Source organism: Diadema antillarum, unplaced genomic scaffold, assembly GCF_040938485.1.
Source record: "Diadema antillarum isolate AM-2024a unplaced genomic scaffold, OU_Dant_1.0 scf00000165, whole genome shotgun sequence".
Lineage (NCBI taxonomy): Eukaryota > Metazoa > Echinodermata > Echinoidea > Diadematoida > Diadematidae > Diadema > Diadema antillarum.
The window spans coordinates 926,967-939,349 of NW_027271054.1; the positions used below are offsets into that span (position 1 = coordinate 926,967).

General features: G+C 37.9%; 1 protein-coding gene across 1 annotated transcript in view; it reads right to left on the reverse strand.

Annotated features, from left to right (window-relative positions):
• Positions 1-5,033: 5,033 nt before the first annotated feature.
• Positions 5,034-12,383, reverse strand: part of LOC139722432 (unconventional myosin-VI-like) — a 58,972-nt gene continuing 51,622 nt past the window's right edge. The window contains exons 23-27 of the mRNA XM_071633726.1: positions 9,575-9,667; positions 8,382-8,482; positions 7,205-7,342; positions 6,446-6,661; positions 5,034-5,301 (exon numbers count right to left, since the gene is read on the reverse strand). Of these exons, the coding sequence (XP_071489827.1) occupies positions 5,108-5,301; positions 6,446-6,661; positions 7,205-7,342; positions 8,382-8,482; positions 9,575-9,667 (742 nt within the window). The 3' untranslated portion in view covers positions 5,034-5,107. The remainder of the gene's footprint in view (positions 5,302-6,445; positions 6,662-7,204; positions 7,343-8,381; positions 8,483-9,574; positions 9,668-12,383) is intronic.

Consider the following 12,383-nt stretch of genomic DNA (forward strand, 5'->3'; position numbering starts at 1 on the left):
AACAACTGCTAATGATGCACTGTAAACATGAATATTGATATCTTTGATGCAACATCATAAGTTAATTTAGTGTAAAAATACATCAATAATTTGTGAGTCATACAAATGTCAAGTATCTACTTCTAATGTGAAACGAGTCGGGTGAAAGACATATCAGTACTAAGGCTGATAGGCAAAGGCTATGTTGAATACAGTAATTAATTAATTGCTCTACCATTGCTACCTACGAGTGTCACACACTTTCAAGTACACTTAGAATCATCTTTTTACGTAAAGACACTTCCTTTTCCTGCCACTTAAGCAATATCTAGTGGATGTTTATGTCGTAATCTACAAGTGAATCACAAAACAATATATGTGCAATATATCTAATTCACACAAAAAATATATTTTCATTTTATTATATATTCTACACAAAATGCTGCAGGTATTTTTATTTTTTCTAATGCACACTGAGTTACAATTATTACACAATAAAAATACTACGAGAAAATTCCACCAATTTGAAGCTGTGCTGCTTATTAGCATTTCAAATCTGTACATGCACGCACATTAATCAGAATATTAGACAAACACTGCTCTGAATGACAAACAGCCGACAAAGTATCATGTTTAAATATAGCAGCTAAGCAATAAATTACTAGTTGTAAGGATCATCTGAAAGACAGGATAGCAATCCTAATGTTTGCCGACAAAATCCTTTCTAATCAACACTACGATAGAATAGATATAAAAAAAGAAAGAAAAAAAGAAAGCACAACGAAACCCCAAACAGATATCTCCTACATCGGATCTACAGATGTGGGACTCTTGTGCAGGTAAATATGTACCATCAAATCCATACCTGACACATCTCAACAATTTGGTTCCTTAGTGGCTCTGACATTTATGTAGACTTTTAATTTTAGGCAAAGGCACAGACACGATCTTCAAACCATATTACAATAATTCACAGACATCGGCCAATGGTGAATCTAAAGCTTTTGAAATATATTACAATGTCATTTTTGCTTGTGCTATGTGTTGAAAAATTGATATTGGAAAAAAAAAAGAACAACAATAAAAACCAAAACCCTCCATTGTTCAATGAATGGCTCCTTGAAAAGATTGTGAAAGGAGCATTTTACACGTACTGGTTTGTATGCATTTGAAACTTTTTTTCTTTTTTTTTTTCAATTGGCCAACTGGATGTCCATGTTGATGACTGACGTACTGTTGCTGGATGCAAGGTTTGCAACTGTCTACCTGAGCTAGGAAAAGACACTAATTCTCTACGAAACAAAGCAAACACATAACTACCTTACACTAGAAAAAGGATTTTTTTTTTCCACCTTGACAGCACCACCAAATCCAGTCTACCCTCCTAACGTCATCCAGAATCAAACACCAAATCTTCCATCTAATAACCAAGCATTTCTAGTACAATGTACATTACAGTTTAAGAATTTGTCAATCGGTGAAAAATTTAGTCATTCACTCAAAATAATCACTGGCATTTGTTTGAAAGAGCAAAAAGTTGCCTCAACCATTACAAATTGAATGTACAATTAAAGTTGTTTGTCCAAGGTACAGCTGTTGGTCAAATAAAAAGAGATGTTGGGCAACAAAGCTCAAACTGCTTCGGACAAAACAAATTCATATTTTCAGTTGTGTACAAACATTTGGGATTTAAATGGCAAATGCGTTGTACCTGTAACAAAATTGATGCCATGTGCATGCGTGTGATCAAGAATACTTGTTAAACTTTCATGATCACACACATTTTGTTCTGTATGTATCGTTTTGCTTTTTGTAGTACAAAAGTCAAGTTCCATACAATGTACGGAATTTGGCAACATTGCTCAAATTTTCTGAGTGCACTATACATATTGTATTGTATACCTTCGTCAACCCTGTTGCAAGTAAATTTTGACCCAGAGTAACTGAAGGGATCCCAAGTAGTTAGTAGCAAACTGACCAGCCCAAGCAAGCCAACTTCTTTAGTTTCAATTTGCAGCCTGTCCTTCTTACACAACAAGCACTTCTATGAAGTATAAATTGATGGTATTGCACATATTGTACAGATGCTAAAGCCTTTTGCCCAATACAACAGTACCTACAAGTTGCACCTCCATCTCTGAAACTTTCAGCAAGTGCTCCAGAAATTAAAGCAATTTTTACACTCTGGTGTAGGCTATCTGCACCAAATATCTGTGACATATTGTCACAAATTGAAGTCTTCACTCTGAGCTTACACCCACTTCAAGGTAAATTTTCACGAACGAGTACCGGTAGTGGAATACACAACTTCTTACAGCAAGTCAAAACTCCAGTTACAGAACTTGCATACATTCATCAATTCATGAAAGACCGGTCATGAGTACTTCGTGACTATTGAAGTATTTCACTCACACACAACATCCTCCAAAAGCAACTGAGAGAAATTTGTGGCACATGGTTTGTTTTGGAGCAAAAAGTACTTGCCCTATTGCAAAAAATGCTTTGGCCCATTTACAATGATTATCATGAATTCTGTCGCCTGAAGATGAATTGGTCTCGGCATCTTGTGATAGTACTTCCGGACTACCTGATATGGTCACTTATTTCAAAGGCTGAAAATTGCTCTTTGCTTCCATGCAACACCACTTACAAACCATGCATAGAATTTTTGCTAGTTTCACAAAATTTTTGAAGATCGCTCATCTGGCATTGAATCAAGCCAGGTAACACAAGCATTTACACAGTTGGCCCTGTAAAGATGGGGCTTTATTGCTAAACAAAAACAAAGAAACACTTTTAGCACATACCAAGTTTGAACAAATCCTGGATGATCTACATGTGATTTGATAATCCTCAAGGCTGCTTCACATATGAAATCTAAAACAACTTGAAAGACGGTGCAGAAAAAAGAGAGCTCGAAGTCTACTGTGACCGCATGTTGCCACTTGATCACCATTTGGGAGAATACTTCATTAGCTTGAGAATACAAATTTTCTACATGAGTTGTATTAAGGAGGAAAGAGTTGAAACTACTATGATGGGGGGGGGGGGGAAGGGCAGGGGAGGGGGAGTAAAAAGAGTGAAAATTACATTCTTGGTACAGTTAATTATACATGTAAGTAGGCCTACAGAATATATAGAATTTTGCTGTTGTGAATGTAAGTGGAATTACTTTAGGGAAGAATGCATTGATACGAGAGACACAGGAGTTTCTTCAGCAGAACACACGAACAGTTGAACAAATTATTGCAGTTGACCTTGCCTTTTTGAAGATGGTGAAATATTGATTGTCTTAAATTTATTATCTTTTCGGTTTTCACACTGGGGGTTAGAGAGAAAATGTTTTAGAGTTAATGTGATCTTCCAATACAACTTTAAATACCATTTCAACTTAGAATGACTGAATTTAAGTACATTAGTGCTCCTTTACGTAAACAAAAACAGTATAAATACATCGTGCAAATATGAAAATTACAAGTGTGAATTATATAAGAGGGCACTCTACTATAAGTATTATAGCCACTGCTTAATTAGAGATGGGCACAATCAAAGAATGCATGATAATATTCAATCAGTGTGGCTCAAATTACTCAGTACTGGTCCATGATATAAACTGTATACAACAATCACATTTATACATTTCTTATCAAGCAACATCGTTCACTGAAACCATTGTTAAATACTCCACTTGAATTGTATAATAGAGATACGAATCTTCACAGTAAAAATTACCTGCAGACAATATCTGCATGTGTGTGATGTACAAAACATTGACTCGTCTCTTGAAAACGTACCCGACATCTCTGGATAGATCAAACCAAAATAATCTGGGCTCTAATACACTGAATCTGAATACTGGAATGCTCTTCTTGGAATATCAAGGAAATACTAAACCAACATAGAATGTTTTTACTACTTGAATACTCATCATCTTGCCTTTCATAATGGAATAGCTGAAACAAGATGAAATAACAATAATTGTCAAAAATAACAAAGAACACATAAAAACCCTACTTTTTCTGAAAGGTGAGAAAAGGAACACACTAGCTAAGGAATTGATACTGATGAATGTTTTGCATACTTGAATGCAAATATGCAATGAGCTGTACAGTGCAGCTGGTTTTGGTACTCGACCCAGAGTAGTAGTCTATTTGTGCCAGACTCGGATGTATCCACTCCCTCGCATGGGTCGTTTCGTTTTGGGTGCTGGCATTTTGTGCAGCGGGAGATAATACTGGACCCCCTTTACGTGAGCAAATATTAGCTGGAGGTCTGGGGTTGGCAGGTTGCAGGGCACACAGGTGCGAGATTACTATCTGGACTTTAAATGTCCGCACTGCTCTCTTGCATTACTGCAATTATGAATCTGATGTAATTATGTTAATGCTCTATTATTCAGACTGAGATCAGTGTGATGCAATGCTCACAAATCATGTTATCTTTGTGTTGAACGGTTTTTCTTGTGAACATGCATCAGCCATACAAGCTTGCTATCCCAACCATACTTGCGCATATTCCGCATAGTAACTAGCATATTTCAGCATGTGTGTATGACGCAATGCTCCATATATTTAGTATCATGATTTTGCCTTTTAATATCATTCCTGCATTGTATCCAGTGGAAAAGGTGCCTTACAACCATGAACTCTTATTATTATGAAACACTTGCCACAGTAAATAAGGCTGCCAATAGATGCCTAACTCTGTTTCACTTTAACACAAGTATGGACATATCAATTTGGTTAAATCTTTTGTGTACCGCTGTTTTTACCATCAATATGTATTACATAATCTGTGCTGCTTCCCTCTCAGACAGTACTTCTACACATATAAACACTACCAGCTGAACAATTTCAATCATTTCTAATATTTGCCCTCACCAACACACACATGATACATAGGTAGATCCAGGAATTCTGTAAAGAGGGAGCGCCATTACAAAATAAATGGGTGGGGGGGGGGGGGGGGGGGCGCACACACCCCTCCCCCAATTTTTTTTTATTTCTTTTGCTTTAACAAAAAATAAAAGCGGGCGCTCCCCCCTGGATCCACCACTGTGATACCACCTTGCTGTGACACCTCCAGCGCTCACCAAGAGGTCAATGAGAGGAGGTGGAGATGGTGCTCATTAGCGCACCTTGAGGCTCTGCGTGGCAAAGGTCGGTCTCGCCTGCTTGTTCTTGATGGCTCTCATGTGGTACTCCCTGCCCCCGCTGCGGGCCCACGGCTCCTCGAACTCGCGCTCGACGATCTCGGCGTTGGCGCGTCGCGTCAGACCAGTTTCTTCCAGACTCATCTCGCACATGTTCTCGTCATCCTTGCCTGAGACACAATCGGGGAAAAATTAAATAAAAACTCAAAGTCTGTTTCCTCTTTTTGAAAATATTGGCATGGTTTCATTGACATGATATACAGCAGAGATAGATGGAATAAAGGGGGAATTTAAATCTCCATGGTATTCACTGTGAAGGGATTATCTGGGGTCCGTTTCATTAAACTTGTCATCAGTGACAACTGCCACATCTCTATGACGAATTTTTTCTCAGCCAATCAGATGCAAAGATTTCAGTAGCTTATCACATCTATGACAACTTGTCACTGATGACAAGTTTTATGAAACGGGCCCCAGATTAACATAAAATTTAACAAACGAAAACAGAAAAACTGACCAGAAATGAATATCATTTATTAGTGGAAAATTGAGCAAAGAAAATGGGATTCCATCGAGATTTGAACACGAGACCTCCGGATTGCTAGCCCGGTGTTCTACCGACTGAGCTATAGAAAGCCCTAGTTCAGTGTTCGTCCCAGAAACCCTAAATTCTCAATGCTCGAATGGTCAGAAGCTATAGCAGTGTTTGTGTGTGACACACACGTACACACTTGAACCTCGCATGAACCCGAAGGATAATTCAACCTTGGGATAAATGCGAGGGATCACCGAAGTGATGCAGCTTTTTGAGTATGTAACAAAACGAAAATAGAAAAACTGACCAGAAATGAATATTATTTATTCGTGGAAAATTGAGCAAAGAAAATGGGATTCCATCGGGATTCGAACCCGAGACCTCCCGATTGCTAGCTTCTGACCATTCGAGCATTGAAAATTTAGGGTTTCTGGGACAAACACTGCACTAGGTCTTTCTATAGCTCAGTCGGTAGAGCACCGGGCTAGCAATCTGGAGGTCTTGGGTTCGAATCCCGATGGAATCCCATTATCTTTGCTCAATTTTCCACCATCATAAAATTTGTTACACTAAATAACATTATTTATGATTACTGGTAGTTAGAAAGAGTAAAGATAGAGCTAATCAGCTGCATAATTAGTTTTTGTGCATTCTCATACAAACTTTCACAAACCTCACTGTTAAAAAATGGAGGAAAACGAAATCCAAAATTCCACTGTACAGTATTTCAAAAATGAGACATGAAAAAGAAGAAGGAGAGAAAAAAAAGACAAATATACCTGCTACTAGTAGCACTGGAACCTTGCTAGGATGCTGTTCCATCTGACGTGCGATCCACTGACCATCGAAGTGGGCATACCACCAGCCCCTCTGGGGCGGCTGACCGTTCTCACCTTCCGAGACGGTGAAGGGCACCCGGAAGTAGCGCTGGATGTTTTGGGCGGGCGTCGGCCTGGGTGGCTGGGGCGGGGGAGCCAACTGGTTGTACTCTTGAGCTGGGGAGATTTATGAGTGTGCAAATGTGTATGACTGTGTAAAGGTTTGACTTGCTTCTTGTGATGTCTACCCATACTCTTTTAAAACTAGTTTTCATATATATGCATATCTTCATCATTTCAGACTGTTTAAAAGAATACAAACAAACATATGAATTATTGATAATAATAATGATGATGATAATAATAATAATAATAATAATAATAATAATAACAATAATAATAATAATAACAATAATAATAATAATAACAACAACAAGAACAAGAACAACAATAACTGTTTCTTGTAAAGCACTTCTACCGCAAGCTGATCAAATCTCTGTTTGAAATGCAATATAGCATATTCCTACAACTTCAATACAATTTAAACAGTCAGGCTTTCAGTCTCTTTTGGGACCTCTTTCAAAGACACTACACAGCATATCAGAGTGAACATCTTTTCAGGTTAAAACACCAATGTCTTGATTAAATATGCATCAGAAAATATGAAAAAATGAAAAGAGGAGTGATTGTGAGACAGAGATATCGGGATAACTTTGTTACCGCTCTCAAAGACGGACTGGGGGGCTCTCTCTGGCCCCGCCTTGTTGCCGGCCAACTTCTTGTTCTTCATCTTCCAGGCGTGGTAGACCTTAAGGCGACGATGGAACTCCTCCTTGCAGGCCGAGAGCAGCTCAATATCTGGTGGTGATAGGAAATGCAGAGTGGGACAGCAGTTGAGAAACCACAGAGCATGAGTTGAAGGGATTGTATAGTTTTGGACGAGACCTAATGTCAGGTTTATAACACTTTTTAGTAAGATAATGAGAAACCTCTTATGAAATACGAAAGAGCTTGTAATTTCAAGAAGGATTCAACTTTTATTTGATGAAAATTGGTCTTGAAATGGCTGAGATATCCAAACAATGATCCTAATGAAATTGACAGGCCACAACTATTATTAGGATCTCTTTGTTTTACCTTGTTTTTAGATATCTCAGTCATTTCAAAACCGATTCTCATCAAAATAAACTTTTGATTCCCCTTAGAATTGTATGCTCTTTAACATTTCATAAAGTAGTTTCTAAATATCTCGCAAAATGTTACAAGCTGAATCCTCACCTCAACCAGTACTGTAAAGTTCCTTTAATATACTGTAAAACCAGAAATGTTCGCGTGCATTTTAACTTCACAAATTTCGCGACAGCCTAGATTCGCCATATCAAAATGCATGCGAAAAGCTCTCATTAACACTACATGCAATGAATGGCAGGGGCAATTCGTGAAAATTTCATGCTGCAAAATATGCTGTCAGTTCCAATTCATTAAAATTTCATGTCGCAACAATATCTTGCTTTCCAGTACATCATTTGAGTTGATAGAGCTCAAACTAGACAACCTAGTACCAGTTCTATCTATTTAGAAAACTAGCTCACAATCTGTAGAAATAAAACTTCAAACATACTATTTCCCAACCATTTCTTGTGCATCTGTCCATGACCTCTTATTCACAAATGTATGGATTCATATAATGCATACAAGTGCCTGTGTAACCTTAATTATGCATACATGTGCCTGTGTGCAAGACTTTAATAACTAGTAAAACCTTTTTATCACTTACTTCTAATCAAAATTTTCACTCTCACACAGATGTGCTCTATTATAAAGTCTGTGTGAGGGATTACTAGAAGAAAGAGAGAGAGAGGTCTGGTCAGAAGACTAAGGAGTGATGTCCATTTACCGGTGGAAGTATTGATGGTGTCCCTGAGGTCAGCGTACTTCCATGTAGTCAGATCCATCGCCTTGGCTGGTGCCGCTGCCTGCACTGGTGTGGCCTCAGCTCTGTGGTCAAGAGAGAAACAAAATCAACAGTGCTGATGGGAGGACATCTAGGAGTGGAGACACATCTTAAACATATCTCACTAAATTAACTTGTGTACTGTATACACTATATGTTTAACAAGTCTATTCTTTATTCATTTATTTATTCATTTTTGCAAATAGGGACTTTCCAACAATTTCGCGAGTGGTTAAATTGACATGCATGGAGTACAGCAATAGATGGAGAAATTAGTATCATTTACTTGTTTTCAGGAAGAAGTGCATGCATCCATTCACACAGTAGGCGCACCAAGACTTAGGCCTACTAATTGCATAATCACGCACCAAGGTCATGTACTATTTACTGCATACCAGTGCATGTACATATGCACATCGCATAGCACACTCATGTTGGGATCAGAGTTAATATCAAAATTCTTGTGTGTTTTTAAATTTTGATATTAAAGAGCAACTCACATGTCAAAATAAAAACCCCATGAAATATATGGTGTATGAAGTACTAATCAAATTAATTCCGAAACAAAGGCACAGTACCATTTATGGAGAAAATGAAGGAAGCCAAATAGGATAAAAAAGATATACGTGATGTAGGATAGCATCAGAGAGAAACAAGCACGCAAATACTTCAAAGAAAGAGGTCTGACCTACATGTATAGTAGGACACTAAGAGAGAGAATCTTTACGATGGGTGGAACAAGAAGCAAAATTGATTGGATAAAACTAAAGATGGTACAAAGAAAGTTTCAAATCATCCCTATGAAAACCTATCCTTGATTCAGAATCTAGTGTACAGAAAATTTACTGCTCCTAAGGGAAGATCAAAAAATTTCATGATTTCATTTCCTGCAGTGTATAGAAGTATATGCTCCACTTGAACAGGATAAAAAAGCTCTTTGATTAGCACTAGTTCACCTGTAATAACCAAGTGTCTCAATATTGTTAAAAACATCACGTAAAGAGTTGTAGAAGGATGATAAAGACTGATATTAAAGGCTAAATTGAAGTTTCAAAACTTTAATTCAGAAAGGAAGGTATAACAGCAAAATAAAACTCGTACCAATGCAATACGGTTAAAGGTGCTGAAACACTTACTGAGCTACGACGGCCTCCTCCGCAATAACCTGTGAGTTAGCCTCCTCCGACAGACGCTGGGCCAGCTCATAGTCACGCCTCTCTTGTTCCTCCCTGGGATGATGGAGGAGGGAAGGAAACATGTTTGTCACAGCTGAGATTCTCCACAGTCCCACATCATACAAAAATATGTTCTGATGGCAACTCTTGCTGCATTGGCAAGTATCATGGTAACATTGACAAGAACCCTGCTTCCTGATTGGCTGTTGCTATGAAAAGCTGTATTCTAGCAAGAGTTGTTATCCTAACATCTTTTTATATGAAATGGGACCAATGACATGAATTCTAAGTGTAATACACATAAAGAATGATGCTGACTTCTTAGATGTACACACTGAATGTCCTTTTCTAATTTGTACTTTCTTTCATTTCTTCTTATTCTTTTTTTTTTGGGGGGGGGGGGGGAAAGGGGACAATGAGGGGGGGAACTCACTGTAATATCAGATATTTTCGCATGAGTCATTTTTCACGCTCAGCCGAGTAAGATGAGTTCTGCCTGTTTTCAATTTTGCAGAATCAAGACATCAGCTACTGAGACATACAGCAAGCAAAAATATTTGCATGTTTTTATTTTCATGCTTTATTTTTCGTGCTGGTTTCTGGTTGCACGAAATGCGTGAAAATTTCCACATTTACAGTAGTAGATATGCTGTACACACTAAATCACTGCCACTCCCGTACTAGGAGGTTCAAGACTAACTGCTTCATTAACATTTACAGTCAGAAATTACTCAAAATCTTCACAGTAGAATTAAAAATTAGGCATTTTTTTTTTTTTGCATCTCAAGCAAGAGAAAAGGAGGATAGAATGCAAACACACCCAGTCTCCTCATCCTCATGCAATTCATTGCTTCAGATCCAGGGAAGAGGCAAGAATGAGAACTGTAAACTGGGGGGTTAAGGGAGGGCAGGGGGAAACCCCCCCCCCCCCCCCCCCCCCCCCCCCCCCGCATTGTAAAATGAAGTGATGCAGCATGCTATTACTATTTTTTTTTTAATGGGGGGGGGGGGGTTGAGGGGGAGAGGGGAGGGGGTGGAAGGGACCAGATACAATCTAAATCTGGTTGGTACCTACAGGGGATGAAGAGGAGCAGGCAACAAAATGCAAATCTAAATATTTTCTATCTGATATTCTTAAGGAATCTGTGCTTCTATGGGAGGTTATTCTTGATTTAAACTTTGGAGGAAATATATAGAAAATGGTACAGAGAGTTGCAATGTGACAGTCATATTGAAAAAAAAAATCAAAAAAGGAAATTTACCCTGCAAACGTTCTACTTGTGGTTTTACAATGTGAATAAAAAAAATACAGTTATATTCCCACCGTGACACCATGTGGCAGTTGTTATGTTGTGTTGAGTAATAAAGGTTACATTTAGTGATGCTTTGAGTGGTAGTGTTACTAATAACTTGCAAATCGCCTTCAGTACCACAACACGGTAGAAAGCACAATGTAAGAGGATGATATAAGAGGAGGATATTTTTGCTCCAGTATTCACACACTCACCACAGTACGGATTATCACGCTAATTCTCAAATTATCATGATATAGCCAAATAACTACAAGATATCTTGGGATTTGGATCACGAAGCTGAATGAGCTATTTAGTGGGATATTCATGTCCAGACAGACGAAAATCTTGGTCGTGATGCAAGTCTCAAGATTTGTATCCTGCTAATTTGTGTCAGCATGAATCCCAACATTGTACACCAGTGAGCATGCAAATTCTTATACACACTGTTACACATGAGTTAAATCACCGTAAGACATCCATATATATCATGTGTGTGTAAGTCAATTAATCTCTGTGGGTTTTGGGGGTATATGTTGTATATAATGGATGGACAAAACCTACGTACAATCGCCGCCTGTATTCTATCTCCCTGTAATGGATGAATAATTGTCCATTGAAGAGCAAAAGGGAATAACAAATCCATATGATATTAATGACATAAGTTTCGATTCCTGTTAACTGAAAAAAAAAAAATTCATGCTACCCAAACATTATTCATGGCAAAATTATGAATTAACCATATAACATCGTAAAATAAAAGACACAGCAGAAATTGGAGATGATGTCACTTGTGGATAAAATATACCAAGAAATAAATACATAACACAAACCATCATCAAACACCTTTTCATGTGTTTACTCTGCAAGTGAAGGAACATCTTTACTTTGCTGAAACTTAACACCTCCAAATGAAACTAGTACCAGCATTGCAGTTTAACGGGAGGTTTTAAGTATCAAAGTTGGCCAAACAAGGACAGTGCTTTTCTATTCAGGGTGTTCAGATCACACAAAATTTAAACTAAAACGTACAGTCATTCAAACCAAAATGATATAGCTCTCCAATGAATTTATGTGTCTGAATGCTGACAAACGAAACGAGTATCAAAACAAAGGTGAGAGTATTTGTTTGAACTAGAACTCAAAGACAAATCACCCTTTTCTCTGTCTGAATGCATGGTGTTCATAGAACAGTATAACTAGGCATGGCATAACGTAAGTGCTAGGTGATCTTACCTATCATTTCTGAAGGGGCCAGCAGCGAACATAACATGCGCAGTGGAAAACTATGCAGCTATGCAATATTTCTTTTGCAATTGGCCAAGATATACCTGAACAGTCTGTAGGCTATACAATGAAAAATTTGTACAACATTTTTTTATCGAGATTCTCTATATTATTGCATACTGTAAAAGCTATTATTTTCGCATACAGACATTTTTGCGAATAAGCAGGTCACAGACATTTTTGTGAGATGT